This window comes from Budorcas taxicolor, chromosome 4, assembly GCF_023091745.1.
Source record: "Budorcas taxicolor isolate Tak-1 chromosome 4, Takin1.1, whole genome shotgun sequence".
NCBI lineage: Eukaryota > Metazoa > Chordata > Mammalia > Artiodactyla > Bovidae > Budorcas > Budorcas taxicolor.
The window spans coordinates 113,419,965-113,444,124 of NC_068913.1; the positions used below are offsets into that span (position 1 = coordinate 113,419,965).

The 24,160-nt window shown below is 52.9% G+C and overlaps 1 protein-coding gene across 1 annotated transcript; it reads right to left on the reverse strand.

Annotated features, from left to right (window-relative positions):
- Positions 1-687: 687 nt before the first annotated feature.
- PDIA4 (protein disulfide isomerase family A member 4) lies at positions 688-18,446 on the reverse strand. Its single transcript, XM_052638548.1, has 10 exons — positions 18,140-18,446; positions 12,761-12,941; positions 11,353-11,558; positions 9,200-9,338; positions 8,561-8,766; positions 8,295-8,453; positions 5,571-5,722; positions 3,085-3,238; positions 2,659-2,892; positions 688-1,928 (listed from the first exon to the last, which is right to left on the reverse strand). Exons 1-10 carry the CDS (start codon positions 18,225-18,227, stop codon positions 1,513-1,515), a joined length of 1,935 nt encoding a protein of 644 aa, XP_052494508.1. The 5' UTR covers positions 18,228-18,446; the 3' UTR covers positions 688-1,512.
- Positions 18,447-24,160: the final 5,714 nt, after the last annotated feature.

Here is a 24,160-nt window from a genome sequence, read left to right on the forward strand (position 1 = left end):
CTCGCATGAGCTTGTGGCCCAAAGTGGGGGGTGGGGTGGGGTGGGGTGGGTGGGGTGGGTGGGAGGAGCCCTACTAATCCACCTGTCACACTGGGGGACTTACCCAGATACCCCCACCCGCCCAGTCCCCAGTCCACCTTGGCCAGACTCAACTAGCAAGCGGATCATTTGGGAAGGCTCATCGGGGCTGCCCCTTCCCGTGAGGGCTGCCCCCTGCCCTGCTGCACCCAGCTCCTGCAGCGAACACACCGGCCTCTGCTCAGAGCAGCCACCAGCTCACCTGTTCTTCTCTCAGCAAAATTAGGAGCAGGTGAGCGCAGACAGCACACCTGGGCAATGAACTCCCGAGTGAAGCTCTCATCACACAAATCGTGCAGAGCTCTGAGGGCCGGTCCAGCTTCCCATCCTGGCGGGTCCCCTCTGCCCGGCTCCCAGGCACACCAGAGCCTTGTTCTCCACCACTGCCCACCCACACACAGGAGCAGGGCCCACCGATGGCCTCGCCCAGGTCAGGAACCCCCACTCCCAGATGTCCACGATTGGGGTGAAACCACCAGCACGCTGCAGGGTGGGTGGGCGGGGAGCCTCCCCTCCAGGCCCAGACCGGGTTTCTCCGTGTCCACGGCGCCAAGACTCTGGGACAAGATCGTGTTCTCTAAGACAGCGACGGAGGCTCATTTTCAATCATTTTTTTATTCCACCACGTCAGCCTACCTACCCTATCCTTCCTGCCATCCCGAAGTCTCCACTTGGGCCCTGGCTCATCTCGCCTCGGACACGGTGGTTCTGAAGGTGGGCGGCGCTGCCGGCCTTAGTGGCGCGACCTTTCTGAGGCTGAGCCTTGGAACCTGGCTCCAAGGGCCTGGGGGCACCTGCGACAGGCTCCCGCCCGCAGTCCTCAGTCTGGGAGGAGAAGGCACGGAGGTGTCCAGGCCTGCAGACATGCTGCTTCTCCTGGGTCAGGCGGCGGCTCAGAGTCAGGCCGAAATCATATCCTTGGCAGGGTGCCTGTTGACCACTCTCACTTTGTGCGTGCCCCGAAGGGAGAAAACAAAACAAAACAACAGTCCCATCTTCAGCTAACGATTCCTCAGAAGACGATCAAATAAAAGGCAAAAAGCAACACAATTTGGCAAAGGTTTCTTAAATTTTAAATTAAAAAAGGAAAAAAATGCACACAGAAGAGATTCAACTTGCCTGCTTTCAAGAAATATATTAAAGGTGAAAAGTTAAAAAAAAAATCAAACCCCAAATAATAATAAAAATAGATGTCTCCTCTGTAAAATTCTGGACTAATCTACTGAGTCATTCATATCTATTCAGTATTCAGAGCATGAAGGCAAAAGACCAGAGTATAAAAAAATTAAAACACAAACCTAACCAACACTTTGAGATACTGCCTGTGAGCAAGCCTGCCAGGCTCACAGCTGGCGTGGGCCCCGCCAGTGACCGCTGGAAGCTTCGCTGGGTCTGGTCCCTCCTGCGCTTGCCCTCTGCAGACCCCCAGGGCCTTCAAAGCTCTTCCTTGGTTCTGCTCAGTTTTGTGGCATGTTCTTCTATAAACTTGCTCAAATGCTCCAGGTCTCTGTTTCCATCCTCAAATTTAATTGGGTTCTTTTTGTCCCCGCTGGGGGCAAAGTAGATGGTGGGGAAGCCCTCGACTTTGTAGCGGTCGCTGGTGACATCGTTGGCCGTGGCGTCCATCTTGGCGATAACCAGGTTCTTGTGGCCCTTGTACTTCTTGCCCAGGGAGGTGTACACCGGCTCCAGCTGCTTGCAGTGCCCGCACCAGGGTGCGTAGAACTCGATGAGGACATCCTTCTTAGGGTCCATCACGATGGAGTCAAAGGTCTTCCCCACCACGACCTTGACCGGCCCCTTGTTGTTCTTGGGCACAGGCTGGGACTTGATGACTGGCTTCAGTTTTCCTGCGGGGAAAGCAAGCAAGGGCGGGTGTGAGAGCCGACAGGCCGGCCCCTGGTGGCCGCGACTGGACCAGGTAGGGAGGCTGGCCCGACGTGCAGAAGGCTGGGGCAGATAGACATCGCCAAGGCCAGGCTGGCCCCTGTCTCCAAAGCCCAGCCCCTGGTTCTCTGATTCCCCCAAATCCTATACTTTCCAGTCCCGGCAAAGGCCAGAGGCAGATGACCAGTCACGCCAGAGGCCTAGCAGATACGATCCTCTTTCAGAGGGGCGGTCACAAGAGAGGCTGCCAGTACAGAGAGGTCACTAAGAGGGCGGTGTGCAGGCTGGAAGCCTGGGGTGGTGGTGGGGGCAACAGACTGAGCAGACAGGATGGGCAGGGAGGTCTGCCCACCCAGCGGGGGCAATGGGGACCCTGAGCCACGTGCTCAATCAGATCAGGAAGACGCTGCATTCGAGCCCAAAGCAAGTTTCCCACATACAAGAAACTTATCTGTTGCACTTTAATTTTTAAAATAAGGTTTTTTGAGATTCTAAGACACCTGTTTCTATTACAAAAAGAGAGAGAAAAGGGAGCAAACGAACAGGGATTCTCCCCTTCCCCTGCTGTGCACCCTTGGGTCCCAGGGGAAGCACAGGCCCGGGTCCCAAAGGCAAGCTGGCAGGGGCTGCAGAAGCTGGGTGCGGGTGTGGGTGGGTGGGGCGCAGGTGTGGGTGGGTGGGGTGCGGGCCCACCTTTCTTGAAGGCGGTGACGAAGTCGCGCAGGGCGTCGGCGTCGAAGTCATCGGGCTCCATGGCAAACCTGCGGCCGCCCTCGTCCAGGATGGCCGCATTCACCTCCTCCCCGCTCTCGCTCAGCCCGAGGTCCTTCAACTCCGTGGCGAAGTCCTCCTCGTCGGCCACGGCGAAGGTGTACTCAGGGAAGTCCTTGGCCACCTCCAGGACCTTGTTCCGCCAGAACTGAGTGGCTGAGAAGGGACCGAGGGCTCGGGCATCTGGTCCAGCCCAATCGTCCCCGCGGCTCAAGGAGGGCCGACGGGACTCCTAGCCGCCCCCCTGCTCAAGCGGGGAGGGAAGGGGGTGGCGACTCCCCCCGGAGGAGGAGGAGGAGGAGGACCCCCGAGGCCGTCATTACCCGCACCCCCCAGCCCGGGGCTCACCCGCGCGGTAGTCGAAGCTAAAGTCCACGCCGTAGTAGACGACCACCAGGGGGCGCCGCGCGTAGCGCTTGGTGTCGGCAGCCTTGCGGAGGCCGACCAGGGGCAGCGTGTGCTTCACCACGTGCTCCGCGATGGCCGCGGCCTCCGTGGAGTCCTGCGAGAGAGGGTCAGGTGAGGCGCAGCTGTCTGCCACCGGCTCCGGGAAAAGTCTGCCCCTAAAGAAGTCACGGGGCTTCCCTGGTGGCTCAGAGGGTACAGCGTCTGCCTGCACTGCTGGAGACCCCGGTTCGATCCCTGGGCGGGGAAGATCCCCTGGAGGAGGGCATGGCAGCCCACTCCAGTACTCTTGCCTGGAAAATCTCATGGACAGAGAAGCCTGGCAGGCTACAGCCTATGGGGTCACAAGAGGCAGACATGACTGAGCAACTTCACTAGGGACATCACAGGGGCCCTACTCCCCCAGTGAACCCCAAGTGAGCCTCTCGGGTAGCCAGGGCGCCCTTCCCTCTGGGTCAGGGCTGGCTGACCAGGTCAGTCGGGATCTGCTGGGGGGAGGCCTGGCTCCCAGATGACAAAGGCACAAAGGTGAGCTGAACTGGGCACAAGGTCTCACGTTCCTCCAGCTGATCCCCACAGTAGCCTGTCAGGGACACTACAGGATGAGATGATCAAAGTGGCCGTTGGGGCTCTGGGCTCTGCCTGCAGCAAGCCCACCCCTGACCACTGGCGACAGAAAGCCCGGGGGGTCTGGGGAAGAGTTTGGGGCCAGACACGTGCACCACAGATGCGGAACCTGAGGCCTAGCAGGGTGAGGCCATCTGCCCGGCAGAAGTGGTGGATGACCACCTCTTTCCCCTAGAGCCTGAGTCCCATCTGGATGGACAGTCAGGGAGGCAGCAGGGACGAGACACAGCGGGCAGCGGGACCCTCTTTCATCAGGACGGCCCTGGACCGCCCATCGCAGAGAAGGCGAACTCCGGGGGCATCCAGGATGTATGTGCTCCACAGCGGAGCACTCAGCACCCACAGGCCCAAATGGGAACTTAATGCCTGAGCCCTCCTCACTCACGTCTGCAGACTGTCTCCTCACCTCCAGGCTGTGTGTGCTGACTTTACAACTAGCTTCATCTTATCCGTCCTGCCCTTGTCTTCCCTTTGTCCTAATGCCTAGATCCATTTTTTAAAATTGCATGTTATCTGTTATGTACATTTTTTACAAAGCAGCCCTTAAATAATTCTGGGGACAAAATTGGTATATAAATGATACCAATCCATTAATAAAAAAATGTTGAATGTAAGATCAGGCAGAAGCAAAAAGAGCAAAGTAGCAGTGATGTATTTAACAGACTGTGGATCTCAACCTTTCAGGGTCAAGGGCTCCTTCAAGAATCTACTGAAAGTTACAGACAGACCCCTTTCCTGGGAGCAGGCACACCACACAGAACTGTGTCTGGTTCCCATGGCCCCCAGATCCCAAGTTCATCAGGCTCCTCTATGGACCCAGAGTCAGTATCTCTAGATAACAGACAAGAAGCCGGAGGGGCAGGGGGTGATGAGACCACTCCCGTATGTCTTGGTTGGGGTCGGAGCACACCTGCCTGTCACCTTAAGTCTCCTCCTAACCGGCTGTGGGACCCTCTAGGTGTTAGTTCACTTCTCTGCATCCCAGTCTCTTTCTGTCAAATAAAACATCTGGATTCAAGATGTAAAGTCAAAGTTGCTTGGTCGTGTCCTTGCGACCCCATGGACTCTGGGAATTCTCCAGGTCAGAATACTGGAGTGGGCAGCCTTTCCCTTCTCCAGGGGATCTTCCCAACTCAGGGACTGAACCCAGGTCTCCTGCATTGCTGGCAGATTCTTTACCACTGGAGCCACAAGGGAAGCCCAAGAATACTGGAGTGGGTAGCCTATCTCTTCTCCAGGGAATCTTCCGGACCCAGGAATTAAACTGGAGTCTCCTGCATTGCAGGCAGATTCTTTACCAACTGAGCTATCAGGGTAAGGTTTCCTCCGAATGACAGTATCTGTTCCTTGGAGCTCAGGGCCCCTGGGAAGCACTTGGAACATGAAGTGGGACCGAAGCTCACCCACCCTTCTTGAAATGAGTGTGTTACCTCTTTAGGAAGACTGAGGGAGGGGGCCCCAAGGAGGAAGGAAAGGCCAGGTCCACAGGCCACACCCCACAGCTCCACCCAGTGAACAGAGAGGCCTGTCAGTGCTTTGTAGCCCTCAGCACCCAAGCCACCTGCCGGTGAGTAAGGCTTCTCTCTGACGGAGCAGCACGGCCTGGCCAGGAGCTGGCCCATCACGAGGTATGGAGAGAGGGCCACCCTCCTGCAGAAGCAGGTGGAGCTGCGCCAGGGCCTCAGCCCCACGACCCACTGGGCATGTGAGCACCCCGTCCCTCCCCGCCCCCCGTGAACCCTGACCTGACCAAGAGAACTTCAGGATGATCGGACGCCCCGGGGCTGGCACCCCTCACCCACCTTGATGTCCATCACGTAGCTCTTGGGCTCATATTTGGACTGGAATTTCTCAGGCTGCATGACGACCAACTTCCCCAGGGAGACTTTCAAGAACTTTGCTATTTCAGTGCTGAAAGTGTGGTGGAATTTGTAATCCTCTCTCAGGTTGTTAGCTGAGGAATTGACAGAATGATAAATAATAGTTTATTAAATCACTTAAATGATTTAGATTCAACTCTACCCACATCACCCAAAGCAAATGCCCAGAAAATGGTGTAATTAACCATGAACGCTGTGTGGATAATATCCAGAGCTTAGACATTTAAAGGAGTTTGGATTTAAAAACCTGGCATAGATGTAATACCTTAAAATCTATGTATCTCTGAATTTATTTTTAAAATAAATCTGAAAAAAAAAATGAATAAAAATAAACGATTGGAACCTTCACAGAAAAACTTCATCTCTCGGACTGACTGTGGTCTCCGATGCTGAGAAGCACATTAACCCAGGCCGCCAGCCTGACCCTCCTGTGTCTGGCACGAGAACCCTCCGTCTGCTCAGGGGCTCACTTCTCAAGTGGCCTGTTCGGGCTGCAGTTTTCCTGCTCTATGGATATGTTGTGCTGAACTCAGTTGTGTCTGGCTATCTGTGACCCCATGGACTGTAGCCCGTCAGCCTCCACGGTCCATGGAACTTTTGCGGCAAGAATACTGGAGTGGGTGGCCACTTCCTCCTCCAGGGGATCTTCTCGACTCAAGGATCGAACCTGCGTCTCTTGAGTTTCCTGTATTGGCAGGCACATTCCCTACCATTGTGCCACCTGGGAAGCCCTACATATTTTTATTTACGTCTCAGGAAACTCCCAAAGGCAACCCCATGGAGATAACTTTAGAATGGGGGCTGGCAAACTTTCCTAACGACCGGACAGGAACTGTTTCAGCTTCGTGGACCCCACGGTCTTGACAACTCAGCTCTGTGCTAACAAAGGGAACTTACAGAACCACGTGAGGACCGGGTTCGGCCTGTGGGCCAGCCTATCAACCCCTTCCCTGGACCCTGCAGGGGCACCACCTTGGGCCCCCTGCTCTGTCCTCACCAAGGCCTCCGGATCCGCCCTGAGCAGAGTCTGCGGTCCCAGGAGGGCAGGCCTGTGACTGGGTTACAGAACAGGCAGCTGAGGGCACGGCACATCTCAGGGGAAGCAGGGAGCAGCCCGGACAAGCTCACAGACATACTTGGACTCAAATCACCATTTCCGATCCATTAGCTGTGATTTGAGCCCCAGTCCCTCCTGTAGAAACAGGTCAGGGAGCTCTCAGACCACGTTAAGAACAAAACAGCCACCCAGAGGAGTCTGGCAAGTCAGTCTCCCACCTGTTCTAACCCGCCAGGCACGTGGCTATCTGTGACCAAGTGGCCGTGGAGGAGACAGCATCACCTCAAGAGCTTCCTGCCCAGCCCCCTCGCTCACAGACTCCATCCTCCTGCCAGGACCCCCTCTGCTCTTGCTCCGTCAGCCCTGCGTCCCTGGGGCTGTCTCTAGTTCCTTCCCCGAAGTCCATGCACCAGGCCCTGTGACTGTCACCCTTGCCTGAGCCTAACCCGCCTGGCCACGAGGGGCCACAGGCGTCAGACTGGACGTGCGGCGGCTGGACAGGCAGCACCGGGGCCCCCCCAGCCCTGAGCACCAGCACCTGCGTTTTGACAAGATCCCGGGGCATCTACAGGCACCCAGATGTGAGGGCTGGGGGCTCCGTGGCTGCCTGTGGCCCTGGGTGGACGAGGAGACCCCCTCTGCGAGTTTTTAGCACAGCTGGATGACACGGTTCCTTAATTAGTGAAGACCGGGGAAGCACGAACGGGCTTCAGCTCCACTGTAACTTTTACATCACTCTGCAACTGACACGCGCAGCGAGGACCGTGAGGCACAGACATTAACGCTGAGCGGCAAGCAGGGCATTTAACAGACCATGATTATGACTTCCAAGTAGAAAACCAAGCCGTTGTGGCATGTATGATGGGGTGAGGGGCCCAGGGGACTCAGGAGCTTCTGGGGAAGACCAGGAGGAGCCTGACTGTCCCCCAAAGGCCGTCTTTGGTTCATCACCCAGGGGCCATCCAGGGCGGCGAGGACCCGGCCCCATGGGACATTGCTGAGACGTGTTGGTGGTTAACTTCGCCTCCCAGACCAGCCTCACTGGGCACTTGGCATCACCGGGCTCTTGGCTGAGCACTTCCGCCACTTTATCTCCACTAATGTAGCAACCTTCCACATAAGACAGGACTCCCTACTGGCTATGAGATCTCTAGGTTGACCGAGTCACTGATTGCCCACTCGGGGTGGTTAACCACTGACAGAACCGGGACTCCAACTCAGGTCTGATGCAGAAACCCTCCCTTTCTGGTCAAGACCCTCCCCTGGCAGCAGGGCTGGCTCTGGAAGGGGACCCGGCAGAGGAGGGAGGGAGGTAATGACTTTGGATGAACTTGACTGGGCCCCTGCCCTCCCCTCAGACCCAGGAAGGTGAGAGCACAGCCCTCTCGTCAGCTTCCTGAGAGACTGCATCACTCACATGCAGTTAAGGCAACCAAGAACCAATCCCCAACCTCAGAAAGGAAAGCCCGTTCCCACATATGCAATCTCGACCCTTCCTCAGGCCTAAATCGACGCCCAGGGGTCTTATACAACAGCAGCAGCCCCAGAAGGCCTGGGCGTGAGCGCACTGGCCTGAGGCCCGTCCTCACCTGCATCCTGGTACAGCTGGTAGGCAGCGTCACTCTCCGACTTAAAGACCCCGATGATGATGACGTCGTCCCCGTCCTTCAGGAGCTCCTGGACCTCCTTGAGGGCCAGGATCTGCTCGGAGGGCGGCCCAGACTGCTCCATCATGTAGTCGACGATCCCTGGAAACAGAGCGCATGCCTGAGCGGGGCTGGGGGCTCGGGGCTCCGGGGCGCCTGAAGGCACTGGGAGCTCCCCACACCGGGCCCAGAGGCGGTGGTGGACCTACCATATTTTTCCCGTGGGCCGTTGTAATCGAAAGCCTTCCCCTTGCGGAAGATCTTCAGGGTGGGGTAGCTGGAGACGTTGAACCTCTTGGCGAGGTCTGTCTCTGCTGTGGCGTCAACCTTCGCCAGAGGGATTGGCGGAGAGCTCTTATTCAGCTCCTTGGCAGCCTTTTCGTATTCGGGGGCCAGTTTCTTGCAGTGTCCACACCTGCGAGAGCAAGCAGCTCTGTCAGGAGCCTGTTCCAGAGTGGACGCAGCCTCCTAGCTATGGGATGCGCAGACACCCAGCCTGAGTTCCTGGGTGACTTGGAGAGATCTGCCAAGCCAGAGAAGCCCCCAGGCAGATGGTGTGGAAGCCTGACACGGGCTAAGAGATGGGAGAGGCCACGATAGTTCTGTTGGTTGGACAGCTGGAGAGGGAAGTTTCAACCTATCTTATCCCCCAGCAAAGACTCTAAAACCACCCCTCCCAGCCGCGCCCACTTCACCCGGTGCATGGTGGGCACTTGGCACCTGCCAGCTCCTCGGCTGGCTCTGCCTCACATGCAGGGGTCTGTCTCCTGCCACCCCTGCCCCGAGCTGCACTGGGTACAGGATGGGCCTAACCAGTATCTGGTCACGGGAAACCGACACCATCTTACCAGGGAGCGTAAAACTCTACCAGCATGATGTCGGCATCATTCACCACTTCATCGAAGTTGTCCTTGGTCAGCACGAGCGTGACTTCTGGTGGAGGCGTCCAGTTGGGCTGGGAGACCTCTTTGACCTTGGCCACAATTTCTGGAACAAATCCCACAAGACTGAGCACGTGAGGGCCCCTGGCTCCAGGGGCAGGTGGGGAGGGTGGGGAAGACAGAACATAAGGCCATAGAACAGGACACGCTTCATTTCCTGAAACCCAAGCCCATCTACTGCAAGGAGATCAAACCAGTCAATCCTAAAGGAAATCAACCCTGAAAAGTCACTGGAAGGATTGATACTGAAGCTCCAATACTCTGGCCACCTGATGTGAAGAGTTGACTCATTGGGAAAGACCCTGACGCTTGGAAGGATTGAAAGTGGGTGGGGAAGGGGGCCATAGAGGATGAGATGGTTGGATGGCATCACCGACTGAATGGACATAAGTTTGAGTAAGCTCCGGGAGATGGTGAAGGAGAGGGAAGCCTGGCGTGCTACAGTCCATGGGGATGCAAAGAGTCGGACACGACTGAGCTACTGAACAACAAAGCCCATCTATAGCCAGGGCCCCTCCGCAGTTTGGGAGCCACAGAGAAGAGCCCGAAGGTCCAAGGTTTCCAACAACCACCCGTCACACGTCCACACACACTGCTCGAGGCAGTCTAGCCCAGCCTGATGAATGAGACTGTTAAGCGCACCCCGAGAGGTCACCTCCCAGTGTTCAACAGCATATGCCTAGTAACAGTTTTGGGAGCATTCCTCTTAAGACGTACAAATACATCTGTGCTTAGACACGCACACGGAGCACTGGCACGTTACACACAGCACAAAATTTAACTGCAGTTGAGAAAAATGGGAGGAGCAGCAGCTCCAACGCCACCCAGGCTGCACCAGCATCGCCTGCCAAGTGGTTGTGAAAAGGCCCGCTTGTGGCCTAGGTGCCCGGAGATGCCAGGCAGGGGACACTAAATATATGCTCACAAAGCACTTCCCAAGCGGTTCTCAGGAGCAGTGGCTGCCCACTGTTTCTCTGCTTTTGTGGCCCTAGAATCTGCCAAGCCCAGGTCCAAGAAGCACTGCGGCAAAGCACCAGCTTTCAGACTGGAGCGCGAACAGCAGTGCCTCCTGGCGCAGGCAGACCGAGGCCTGGGAGAGGGGGGCCTCAACTCGGGGGAGCCCCCCTTCTGAAGACACACGGGAGGTCTGGCACCCAGGGAGCTAGCTGCGGCAAACACTGCCCTCGAGATGCCAAACTGGGCCACGGTCCTAGCTGTGAGGTGGCGAGGGCGGACCAACCCCCAAACACACACACATGCCTGCACTGGTCAGACTCTTGAATGGCTGGAAGGGAACCTTGAGATCAAGTCCATGTGACTCATGCTCGGATGAGGAGCCCAAGGCCCAGCCAGGGGGGCCCTTGTGGGGGACACAGGGCTGTGCGATGGCAAGAAAGACCCCAAGCCTACTTGGTGCAGTGCCCACTGTGCCACACTGGGAGTGGAAAACGCAGCAGAGAGCAATCTATTTTTTTAAGCCTTCAAAATGCTGAAGGCTACCACGGTGTTATCTGTCTATTCATTTAATGAAACCGATGTAGTGCCTGACGCGAGCCAGGCAGAGCTCCAACAGGCCTGGTTTCAGAAATGCCACTTGGCTCCACGCACCTGGTTTTAGAAACACCAGTGGTTCTGTGAGCTCTGGACCCGCGGGCTTGGCCAGCCCTGGGGCTCACAAGAAACAAAGATTGTTGAGACGGACCTGACGCTCACTGAGTCAGAGGCTCTGGGCGAGGATTGGCAGTCTGTCTCAGCGCGTCCCCCACCCCGTGCCCTGGGTGTCGGGCCCAGCTAGACACTGGTCCATGACACTAGCGAGACCCGTGGCCTTTAACACAGTGGCTCCGGATCTTGAATTTCACAGCTGTTAAGCGTACCCCTTTCTTGTCCAGGACAAGCTTATTCTGATCAGAGTCACCGCGGACGTTCCAGCAGGTACTGCTGCCAGTCCACTGGGCTGGGCTTCCTCTCTGTTATCCAAGTTGCCCTCCCCTCAGCCTCTCCCTTCCTGGGGAAGGGAGCCCCGGCCCCCACTTCTTCTGGCAGCTCAGGGCCCTCACCTTCCTGGGTCCTGGAGCCCTCGTAGTCAACCGCCTGCCCCTTCTTCAGGATCTTGATGGTGGGGTAGCCAGTCACGTCAAACCTGCTGGCCAGCGCCGACTCTGAGATCGCGTCGATCTTGGCCACAGGGATGGGAGGGTCATTCTCCTTCAAGGTGGTGGCGATTTTTTCGTATTCTGGAGCAAACTTTTTGCAGTGCCCGCACCTGAGAATGAGATTTCAGGACGGAGAAGCAGGTTAACTGGAGGCTTAAATCCAGCTGGATGCACAAAAACTGGGGCACTGGAACCAGAAATGTTTGCAGTTAGTGAGAAACACAAAACGGGGGAGGCTGAGATGGCCCGAAGTCAAACAATCCCAGGGTGAATCCCAGCTCCACCAAGGGCAGGTACTTTCAAGAGCTCCACACCCCCATGTGAAGAGGAAACTCCCTGAAAGATGCCATCTTTTCCACTCGTCTCAGATGTGGATGGCGGGGTTTTCCAGAGGCTATGGGACCAACAGTGATGTCAGCATTCTGATGCTGATGAATAAAGGTGTTACTGCCATTTAGAAATGAATTATTTCCATTTTTTGGTTTTAATTTCCAATGTGGTAACTACTGATAAACGTGACCCACATAACAAGCTAGCTGCTACTGCTGCTGCTAAGTCGCTTCAGTCGTGTCCGACTCTGTGCAACCCCATAGACGGCAGCCCACCAGGCTCCCCCGTCCCTGGGATTCTCCAGGCAAGAACACTGGAGTGGGTTGCCATTTCCTTCTCCAGTGCATGAAAGTGAAAGATGAAAGTGAAGTTGCTCAGTTGTGTCCAACTCTTAGCGACCCCATGGACTGCAGCCTACCAGGCTCCTCCATCCATAGGATTTTCCAGGCAAGAGTACTAGAGTGGGGTGCCATTGCCTTCTCCGAGCAAGCTAGCTGAGGTCCTCAATATTTAAGGGGTTAAGGTGTTCTGAGACCAAAATGCTTGAGAACAGTTGATCTATAAACCAGGAATGATGTAACCTCACAGGTTTGCCCTAAGGACTGTTTAGATACTTTATATGAAGCATCTCATACTATGCTGATCAGACAACATTATGTATATCTTGACTATTTTTTTCTCCCAAATGGACTGAGGAGGGCAGGAGAAAGCGAAGACAGGATTATGAGATGGAAAAATAGCAGAAGAGAGGTGGGAGAAGGAGCCCAATAGTCACCACGAGCTGCCCCACGAGGGTGAAAGATGGGAAAGCGGGGCTGGTCCCCACAGGGTCCAGTCTGCATGCAGCTGGGGGGACGCATCTGTCACCCCCGCAGGTCTGTGTCACCACAGCTCGTGAGCCACCCGCAGCTGTAACTAGCAGAGGACGTGTTCACGTTTTTAACCAACTGGACCTGAAACGAGGCGGGGCACGGGTCCTCACCACGGAGCGTAGAACTCCAGCAGCACCACGTCTTTGTCGGCCACAAAGTTATCGAAGTTCGAATCCTTTAGGATCAAGACGCCGTTTTCCTCCTTAACTTCCAAGTCGTCATCGTCGTCATCATCATCATCCTCGTCCTCTTCCTCGTCCTCCTCGACGGCATCCTCTTTGTCAGGAGAATCTGTGCAGAAAATGCCCAGGCAGGTTAGAAAACTGATGACCCTCCTTAAAAGTCTTCCCAGGACTCCACACCCTCAAAATGGTCACAAGTCCTTTGTGGTCCCTGAGGGTCACCACCATGAGAAGAGGCGGTGACCGCGGGCCTCCTGGAGCCCAGACATCTGCATGTGGGGTGGGCACTTCAGATTTCACTTAAAGGGAGGTGATGGCTAAAAGGTGGTGAAAACTAACTACAGGTCTAGAATTTAGTCTAAACACTGCAGCAGGACTTGGCGGGGGTGGGACCAGCCCCCTCTCAGATGGGGGAACCCTCCTTCCCGGCACACAGGTCTGATCCAAGCTGTGTGTTAGGGCTCCTCCCTTTGTGGGTTCCCCCGCGTCCGTGCTCAAGGTCCAGGCTAACTTCCACAGACATGTTCCCCTTCCTCACCCTCTCTGCTTTCCACAGAAGGAAGGACTTGCCTCCAAGCTCCCATCCTCGCCCCCACGGATGACTGCCTAGCCCCCCAAATCAGTACAAACAGGAAACAAATCTTGGTTCTCAACTCTTTCCCCCTCGAGGTTACTTGGGCTGACTTTTTAAGTAAAACATGACTCCCCACCTCCTTCCTCCACACATCAACCTTCCCCTGAAGGATTAGAACACCCATGGGATATTTTTTATACGTATCTCCTAATCCAAGATGGATTAGCAGTCCATCGTTCATAATGAAAAGCTGAGAACCGCACTTGTTTCCTGTTCATACTTTTGTGGGACGCCTGCAAAGTTCTCTTTCCCAGAACACAAGAATATAAGCACATCTTATCACCAACAAGGCTTGACTGGATTTGCTGCTGAACTACAGGTATGGAACCCTGAACTGCAGCTCTCGTTACCCAGGTTCCCAGGTGCTTCCACATCAGCAAACAGAAATGCAGGCAGCATGATTTCATCAACTCCAAAGGCAGAACGTTTCAAGGGGCCCATTATTTCTTTTTGGAGATGCTTCCCAGGAGAGAAACCAACACTGACAGCAGGGCTGACAATAGGGCTTGAGAACCCGCCTGGGGACCTGGGAGCTCCCTGGGACTTGCCCTATTTCAGCACCCAGCCCCCACCCCCCCAAACCAGACCCACTGCTGCCTCTGCAGCTGCTCAGACACGCCAGGGGCTGCTCTGGGCAGGGCGGCAGCTTTGCTTGTTATCATCAAGATCTACCGACCTGTACACTTCTTACCAAAACAAGCTGAAAACCCACCCCGACCCCGAGCCCCACTTCCCTCCACACTTGTCCCTTCGAACACCCACAGCTTTTTCCTTTCACAAGCCCCTGTCCTCCACTGTGGGGGCTGGAGAAAACAGCTCTAAAATCCAAACAGAAATGCCACCAACTTGAGAAGGCGCCTGTGTATCCTGGGCCAGGCTGCTTCCCCGGGCCCCAGTTTTCTTCCCGCCCTCCCGAGCCTGTCAGCACACCCACTTCTCCAGCCACCTTGCCACCTCCCTCCTCCACAGCGGGGGCCCTGCAGGCTGGACAGGCCTACAGAAGCCCCAGACCCCCAGCACTGTCAGCAGGAGGCTTGGGGAGAGCGATGAGAACCAGGCTCCCTGGATGCGGAAGGGGCAGGACCCAGAGGAAGACAACTGGGCTCAACCCCATCCCCACCTCCCAAGCTGGTGGCCTAAGCTCATTTCTTTTCTCCTTTAAATTTATATACATATATTTTTTGGCCACGTGGTGAGCATTTGGGAGCTTAGTTCCCCCGCCAGGGATAGAACCTGCAGCCTCTGCATCAGAAGCTCAGAATCTTAACAACTGGACCACCAGTGAAGTCCCAGCGAGATCTAAGGACCTGATGCTCTTGAGAACCTCCAGGTTTACACCAGCTGGCTCCGGGCTCCTGGTACTTCTAGGAACACTGCCCACAGCAACTAGGCAGGGCAAGTACCAGCTGACCTCTGTTGGCCTGTGGAACCCTAATAGCGGCTTTCCAAAAGGCTGGGCTGACGGCCCCTCACTTGAAAGTCCCACCCAAAACGACCTGCATGGGGACCGCAAACCCAGGGGCTCAATGCAGGGGTGCTGGGCAAGGTTCTCTGCTCCGGCCAGGGGCCCAGGAGACAATACACACCTTGCCCCAGATCTGGGAGCTGCTGCAGGCAGTGAGGCAGCCCCCAGGGCAGCGCAGCTGCCACGGTGCTCAGCTCAGGCTGAGAATCAAGCTTCTTTGCAGGCAGATGGAAAGACTGGAGGAAGGCTGGAAAGAAAGCTCAGAACTTAATCCTCTCTTCAAGCGAGGAAACAGCTTGAGGAGGAAGAGGGACTTGGCTGCCAGTTCAGTGCACAGAGATAAGGCGAATTTTACAAAAAGGAAAAGCAAAGAGGTTTCCAACCCAGCCCCAGGCCGCAGAGGTCTGCAAGCACTACAGCGATGGGGCGCTCACGATTAAATGGGACCATGAGTTATGCTGTGACAGAACTCCTGATAGGGAACTCCTTTATCGAAACTTTTTTAAGAATGGATTTTCCTTCTGCATTTTTAAGGACAAACAAAATGACAGAATGTTCCCTACGTAACGAAGGATCCTCAAGCACATTAAGGCACGGCCCCCACCTTCCGCTGCTCCCCAAAGTGCCAACAACTCCCAGGGTTGACTCCTCTGCATCTGGAGAGGCTGCTGGCTCCGTATTCCCCCGGACTGAACCCTCCCACCCCCGCATCCCAACAAGGAAGATATCTCATAGTTTAATGGGGAAACCACCTCTTACAGGGCTCCACTTTTAAAGCTGGACACTCTAGGACAGAAGGGGCTGGAAGGGTGCCATCCTTCTCCGAGCGCCCCTCTTCAAAGGGCTTCCGGCATCATCTCTGCATGCTGCTGGGCCCATCCGCCAATGCCACTCCTAAAATGTAGGCCCCTCCTAACCAGGTCACTGCAACCCCAGTCCACTCCCAGCAGGGCACCTGACCAGGCCGGATCCCGCCCAGCCTGGACACATGCCACTCCTTCCAGCATCTCCTCACCTGCATCCTCAGTCGGCATAACAACAGACTCAGGAATAACATCATCTAACTGATCGTGTTTCATGGGCCACGCACTGTGCTGAGCTCTCATGCAACTCTCTGAGTCCCCCTGGGGAAACATACTACATGCCCTTCACCAATGAAGAAACAGAACTTCAGTCACCTGCCCAGGAGCACAAGGCTACAGAGGGGAGGGTCCTGACCACTCAGCTGCTATGCCTTGCTGGCCCATCAGACTTTCTTCCCAGAATGCCCTAAGTTTTTTTAACCTCCTTTGATAATTACTTCCCAGAAGTGAAAAGCAGGCAACGACCCACATCAAAATATCTCCTTTATATTCTTCTGGTTGGCAAGATGTGAGAACAAGTGAGAGGCCTGACAACTGGAGGCTCACCCATCAGGGCTTAAGTTCTACTTAGTAACCGTTCTTGGGGGCAATGACAGGCCCAGACACCACTGTGCTGTTAGAGTCTGACATGCACAAGAGGCGGGGAATTCCCTGGTGGTCCAGTGGGTAGGACTCCAAGCTTCCACTGCAGGGGGCACTGGCTGGATTCCTGGCTGGAGAACTAAGATCCTGCAAGGGGTGCAGTGCAGCAAAAATAAATAAAATGCACAGGAAGCAAAAAAGGGGGGGAACCCCTCAAGACTGGGACCATTTGGGGTAAAGGGAAGTGTGGTCCCAAAATAAAATCCAGAAGCTAAATGTGAAGGGCGAGGGACGGGAAAGAGTCAAGGTAACCACTAGAAGCCCCACTCCAACCAATTGACCACAACGATCCACAGGCTCACCCTAGAGGCAACTGCCTCCCAGGGTCTCCAGTGCATTAGCGGCCTGTGGCAAATGACAGACTCACTCATCCTAATACCCATGGTGTCCATCCACGCCTGCCACTCTTCCAGGCCCCTTGAGGCTCCCCGCAAGACAGAATCATCTGATCAGAACCAAGACAAGGCTACTCTGCTATGCTCCAAAACTACCATCCACCTCCACTGGTCCTCAAACATTAACGTGCCTCCCCAAAGGTTACTTTGGCCACGAATCAATGAAATGTGTTTAAAATGCTGACCTGAGGGCCCACCCTTGCGTTCTTCCGGTTGGGTGTATTTTGGGACTCTGTATTTAAATAAGCACCGGGCGATTTGGATAAAAGTCCCAAGACACACTTGTAGGTGACACTGCTCTCTGGTCCCTATGGGCAGGTGTTCTTTTCACTAAGAGTTGGTTTTCAACTTCCTTCTCTGTGTGGGTCAAGACTCTTGAATAAAACTTATCTAAAAGTTACTCAATCTGAAAGAGTATAAAGTTCGCACTTCCCTTACACACTATCAGAAAAGAGGGGTTATTTATATTGGAACAAACTCAAGAGGAAAAAAACTCTAGTTATCCAGAGAAAGGCCAGAGGAAGAAGTTAAGGCCAGTAATGTGTAGTCCTGTTCTCTAGCAATATAAGTCTTTAAGTTTTCTAATTCTCAAAGTTCTCACACATCACTTATTTTTAGCTAGCCTATTCCAAAGAAAAATGCAGGACCGATGGCTGGTAGTAGCGAATGTTCCTCCCAGAGCCGGCGCTTTATGGGTAGAGGCCACACTGAGCCCTAACTCCCGGACCAGGCGCAGTGACTAGCACATACAGTCGGTGCCGAATACATGCTTGCCGAAGGAATGCCACCTCCGGTTCCCAAAAGACGCAAACCAAGCCATCCCTTTCCCCCTCAAACCAGAACCCTCGAATTACTTCTATCCAAACCTACAGACCACATTTTTCAGGCGTAAAACGCTTGCTGCCCGCGGCTGTCCCCAGGGCTCCCATTCGGGACGTCACACCCTCGCCCTGTTTTGAAACCTGCGGCCCCTCTCCCTTCCCACTCCTTGGGCATGTGAGCCTCAAATGCTTAACCAGTTCCCCAGCTCCCCTTCCCAGGTGTGGGCAGTCAGCCTGGACTCGAGGAAAATCGGAGCAGAATCAGGGCGAAGAAGCCAGTGTGCAAAGAAGGCACTTCACACCCTCTCCGCGTCCAAGCCTCGGTGGCAGCCCCGGTCTCCTCGCCGCCCTCCTCTCCCGGGTCTCCCAAGCGATCCTGTCGCCCCGCTACAACCTTCCAACTCCAGCAAGTCGCTGGTCCGCGCGGCGCCCCCACCCCGGAGCGCGCGGCCCGCAGGCCCGGCCAGACGCCGCCGCCCCCGCTCACCTTCGTCCGGGCCCCCGGCGCTCGCCACGGCCAGCAGCTGCGTCAGGGCCAGGAGCAGGACGAGCATCCAGGCTTTCCGGGGCCTCATCGCGGTGGTGCTGAGCGTGGCCTCCTTGCACCGGCGGCCACTGGTCGCTCCCGAACCTCGGGTTCGGGTCTCGCGGAGCCAAGCGAGAGGGAAAAAAACCGCCCCCCGAAGACCTCCCTGGCAATTAACTGGGGGGCGGGGAAAGACGCGGGCCGGCCAATCCCAGTCCGATCTGGGGCGCGGGCCGCGAGCGCCGCGGCACCACCCTCCGCGTGGACCCTCCTCCCCGGCCTTCTCCGCGCACCCCGCGGCTCGCGCGTTTAAAGCTCAGAGCGCTAACGTGAGGTGCCCCCTTCTGATTGGCTGCTCCTCGGCCTCCAATCAGCGGCTGCCACTCGGTTTACCGGGAGCGCACAGGCTGAGAGAGGGAGCTGGGGAGAACAAAGGCGGAGGGCCGGGACCCGAGGGGCGGGGCCTGGCTACGCCTCGGGCAGCGATTGGCTGGCGACGCGGCGGGCGGGGCCTGGGAAGCGCTAGGTGGGCAGGGCTCCAGGCGGCGGAACTGGGCTGGAAGAACACGTGTCCTTAGCGCAGCTAGGGGCAGAGGAGACATCTGAGCTTACCTAGAGGATCCCGCGAGGCTCAAGGGCTAAGCTGAGGAGGGGCCTGAACTAGTCAGCTGGTGGGAGAGAGAACGGGACTTCCCACTCGGCTCCCTGTTCGTGATCTTTTTGATTTCTGCTTGAGCTACTGAAAGTTTGCGTTTCCTTCCTGGATGAAAACACAGATTGGCTTTGAGGGCGGAGTAGCTTGCAGTAAAAGTGAATCCAGAACTAGGATTTGGGAGAAACCTTCTTTCTAGGGTTTTATCTAGGAAAAGGCCATCAGGTGCGTGTCTAAACTTTGCTTCATGTTATCAATTTCTCTCCTGATTTTCTGCAAAAGTGACATATCGGATAGGCAGTATAGCGGTTTATAGAATTCTAACTATAGACTTCAGGTTTTCCCTCCTGACAATTTAAGAGGAAACAAACTAGGTTAAGATAATGACTTTTGTATGTAGAGCCGTGATGTGTCTCGGGGTTTGAGGTTTCTTTAACACCTGGAAATTCATATACCTAAAGAGTTACAGAAGACAGGTCAAAAAACAAAACTGGAGAATCTAGAAGTATTTTTCTGTGTATACAGATTGTCAGGAAGAAAGAAAGCTAACTACTCAACAGACTTTAGCAGTTAGAAAGTTTTATTAAATTTAGTGAATTTCTATCCAACTACTGAATCTGATAGTACCCCTCTCACTTTTTGTAAGGCAGGAAGACATTACTTAATTTCAAGGACAGGGTGAGAATGAACTAAGTGATCTGTCAGAATGCTATGCATGTAGAATGTCAAACAGTTCAATATCATTTTAAGAAACTCTTCAAAAAGATAGTGTCCCAAGCCAGAATTTTTATCTTTCTTGGTAGTTTCCTCTGAATCCTTACGAAACTGAGGATTTAGAATCCCGTTTGTCCAGATGTGGCACAAATACTATCAGTTTCACTAAGACCCTTTGTTGATGCAAGGTATGAGACAAAACCTCTTAATATGCCATACATACATATATATATACACACACACATACATGAAATCAGTATCATATTAGTTGTGAGATTAAAGTAATATTTACTTTTTTAGAAAACATTTAGTGTATGACAGAAGCTTACTCAACAGCAAAACATTCGTTTATCAAGTTGAAAAGCTCCTTGGTTTTTTCTTTATCCCCAAATGTCACCCAATTTGGTTATGGGAACAAGTAAGCTGGGAGAATCTGTGTTCAGGGAGAGAGATTTTCCTGATTATCTCTAAGATCTTCATAGCTAGTTGTGAACAGAGGAAGGCTTCCACAAAGAGCTGGCTCCTGGCTTGTCCCCAGGGCTGCCATTTAACAGTTAGATTATGCTTACAGTTCAACTTCAACATGTGCTTCAAATGCATGCTCTAGAGAAGCGGCCTCTCTAGATAGTCTCCAGGTGGATCTGTGACAGTGTCATTACCAAGCTTGGCATTTGTGTCAGTTTTCACAGGTCAAGAATATACAGTCAGAAACCTGTAAACTGAACCCAGGCAGCTGCACATCTACATGCCCTGGAAGCACGAGGCTGATGATCCATCTCTTGGGGACTTAACCCCTGTGGGATGAAACTGTTTCTTCTCTGTGCTGGAGAACTCAGGTATGGTCCTGACTACCCTCCCGTGGTTCTGTTACAGTTCTCTTTCAGGAGAGGGGAAAAGCTGAAGTTTTCGAAAATAAAGGGATTCATTTTTCAGAAAACTCTGCCTCTTCAGGCAAACACCACTGTAGCCAGAAATACAATTAGCATGGACTTTTCTACATTTTTAACTTAATATCACATCATACTCATTTCCCGCTTGTTCTTACTTTTTTTTAAGGAACTGAGCTCTTTCTAGAAGGGTCCACCTTGACTCATGAAGATGAGAGACTGAAATGAGGTCATGCCCACACTCAGACCTCCTTTAGCTGCTCAGGCAGTTACCTGAGCATGCTTACCATATTCCTTAACTCCATTCCTTGCATAGCTGAGACTTGGTACCAGACTGTCATTCTCTTTTAGGGTGTAATGTTATTCAGCTGCTGCAACTTTTATTGCATCTTCCGACGATTTGAGTATTTATTGCCCTTGATGTGATTCAAAACAGCAAAATGTTCACACATACAGGTGTGGCCAACCATTGAGAATAAGACTAAGCTGACATTTTTGCAGGAGATTGTGACAAGACATTCTTTCCAAGTTTGCAGATACAGGTAACTTGCACGGCCATTTTTTTTGTTAAGCCAGTAGTCTTGGCCACCATTTCTCATTGCTCTGCAGTCTAAGAATTCTTAAGATGATGTTTTAAGACCCAAACTCAGAATATTTTAAAGATTTTTTGATATGGACCAATTTTAAAGTATTTATTGAATTTGTTACAGTATTGCTTATGTTTTAATGTTTTGGCTTTTTGGCACCAAGGCATGTGGAATTTTAATTCCCCAATCAGAGTTCGAACCCTCCCCCCCTGCGTTGGAGGGTGAAGTCTTAACCACTGGACCACCAGGGAAGTCCCAAACTGAGATTATTTTAGTATTAGAGTTTTATTGTCACTAAATGTTAGGAAGTTCCAGACATTTGGGAGCTATAACTAAAAAGACCTATGCCCTTGTGGAAATTAAATAGTAAAACTTAAAGACAGAATACTTTTATATTAGAAGCAAAACATATTCACTGTGTTTGCTGTGAAAGGTTAGGAGTAGAGGTTCTGGGGTCAGACTACATGGTCTTGAGTTTAGACCCTACCAACTTTATTTATTTACTCATTCTATATGTATTGAGTGACAAGTGATTTTCAGTGTGCAGACTTGCACATATATTGTTATCAGTTCAGTTCAGTTGCTCAGTCATGTCCGACTCTTTGCGACCCCATTGCTTGCAGTACACCAGGCTTCCCTGTCCATCACCAACTCCCGCAGCCTACTCAAACTCATGTCTATCACATTGGTGATGCCAGCCAACCATATCATCCTCTGTCATCCCCTTCTCCTCCCACCTTCAATCTTTCCCAGCATCAGGGTCTTTTCCAGTGAGTTGGTTCTTCACATCCAGGTGGCCAAAGTACTGGAGCTTCAGCTTCAGCATCAGTCCTTCCAATAAATATTCAGGACTGATTTCCTTTAGGATTGACTGGTTGGATCTCCTTGTAGTCCAGTGCGGTTCAGTTCAGTTCAGTCGCTCAGTCGTGTCTGACTCTTTGCAACCCCATGAATCGCAGCACGCCAGGCCTCCCTGTTCATCACCATCTCCCAGAGTTCACTCAGCCTCACGTCCATCGAATCCGTGATGCCATCCAGCCATCTCATCCTCGGTCGTCCCCTTATCCTCCTGCCCCTAATCCCTCCCAGCATCAGAGTTTTTTCCAGTGAGTCAACTCTTCGCATGAGGTGGCCAAAGTACTGGAGTTTCAGCTTTAGCATCATTCCTTCCAAAGAAATCCCAGGGCTGATCTCCTTCAGAATGGACTGGTTGGATCTACTTCCAGTCCAAGGGACTCTCAAGAGTCTTCTCCAACATCAAAGTTCAAAAGCATCAATTCTTCGGCGCTCAGCTTTCTTTATAGTCCAACTCTCACATCCATACATGACTACTGGAAAAAACAAAGCTCTGACTAGAGGGACCTTTGTTGGTAAAGTATTGTCTCTGCTTTTGAATATGCTGTCTAGGTTGGCCATAACTTTTCTTCCAAGGAGCAAGTGTCTTTTAATTTCATAGCTGTAGTCACCACTGCAGTGATTTTGGAGCCCCCCCAAAATAAAGTCTCTTACTGTTTCCATTGTTTCCCCATTTATTTGCCATGAAGTGATGGGACCAGATGCCATGATCTTAGTTTTCTGAATGTTGAACTTTAAGCCAACTTTTTCACTCTCCTCTTTTACTTTCATCAAGAGGCTCTTTAGTTCTTCACTTTCTGCCATAACGGTGGCGCCATCTGCGTGTCTGAGGTTATTGATATTTCTCCCGGCAATCTTGATTCCAGCTTGAGTTTCATCCAGCCCTGCATTTCACATGATGTACTCTGCATAGATGTTAAATAAGCAGGGTGACAATATACAGACTTGACGTACTCCTTTCCCAATTTGGAACCAGTCCGTTGTTCCATGTCCAGTACTGTTACTTCTTAACCTGCATACAGATTTCTCAGGAGACACATAAGATGGTCCGGTATTCCCTCTCTTGAAGAATTTTCCACAGTTTGTGTGATTAACACAGTCAAAGGCTTTGGTGTAGTCAATGAAACAGAAGTAGATGTTTTTTTGGAATTCTCTTGCTTTTTCGATGATCCAACGGATGTTGGCAATTTGTTTGTTTGTTTTTCCGGATGTTGGCAATTTGATCTCTTGTTCCTCTGCCTTTTCTAAATCCAGCTTGAACATCTGGAAGTTCTCGATTCATGTACTGTTGAAGCCTAGCTTGGAGAATTTTGAGCACTGCTTTACTAGCGTGTGAGACGAGTGCGGTTGTGCAGCAGTTTGAACATTCTTTGGCATGCCTTTGAGATCCCACATGCCGAGGAGCAACTAAGCCCATGTGCCCACAATTACTAACTAAGCCTGTGGTATAGAGTCCAGTAACTGCAACTACTGAGCCCTCACACCACAACTGCTGAAGCGTGTGCACCCTAGAGCCCGTGAAATTACAAAAATAGAAAACAGACAAAAAGAATTCAATGAAGAATTTGGGACTTTCCTGGTGGTCCAGTGGCCAAGACTCCCCACTTCCAATCCAGGGGGCCCTGGTTTGCCACAACTAAGAGCTGACATGCTGCCACTAAAGAAGATCTCACAGTGCCGCAAGGAAGACCCTGTGCAGCCAAATAAGTCAGTATTTTTAACTTAAAGACGAATTCAGTGAAGAATTTTAAGAGGGAGAGTGCAATGGAGTTGTTTTCATTTTATAAAGATCACTCTGGTGGGCACGTGGCAGTGGAGACTGACTGGAGTCAGGAATGCCAGGTAGGAGACGGTCTCCTGCTAACCCAGGTGAGAGATGGTGGTGGTAGCTGGGATGAAGAAAAATAGTGATATTAAAGTGGTAACGAAGAACTGAAATCTGTGTAAAAATTGGTGATTGACCAAGATGTAAAGGGGAGGGAAATGAAGAGACACTAGCACAGCTGGTGGAGCCTTTCAATGAGATGAGGAGCAGACAGGAGGAACGTGTGACTGGCAGGCAGGGGCAAGCGGAGGGGTGAAACCAGCAATGACTTCAGGCCGGGGTGTGTGGAGTTTATGATGCCTGTGAGGCATCCAAGAAGAGATATACAGTAAGGGAGTGTATATGTGGGTTTGGAGCTTAGGAGAAACACGAGTATATGACGGGCAAGTGAAGTGTGAGTGGACGAAATCAGCCCTGGGGAGGGTGTTGAGGGAGAAGAAAGTGGAACATGCAAGTTTGGGA

Coding starts and splice junctions, on each gene's coding strand:
- PDIA4 (XM_052638548.1), bottom strand. CDS start 18,227: ATGAGGCCCCGGAAAGCCTGGATGCTCGTCCTGCTCCTGGCCCTGACG. Junction 11,559..12,760: donor CTGGAGTTCTACGCTCCGTG/GTGAGGACCCGT, acceptor TCTCATTCTCAG/GTGCGGGCACTGCAAAAAGT. Junction 3,239..5,570: donor GCTACGTGATGGACATCAAG/GTGGGTGAGGGG, acceptor CCTCTCTCGCAG/GACTCCACGGAGGCCGCGGC.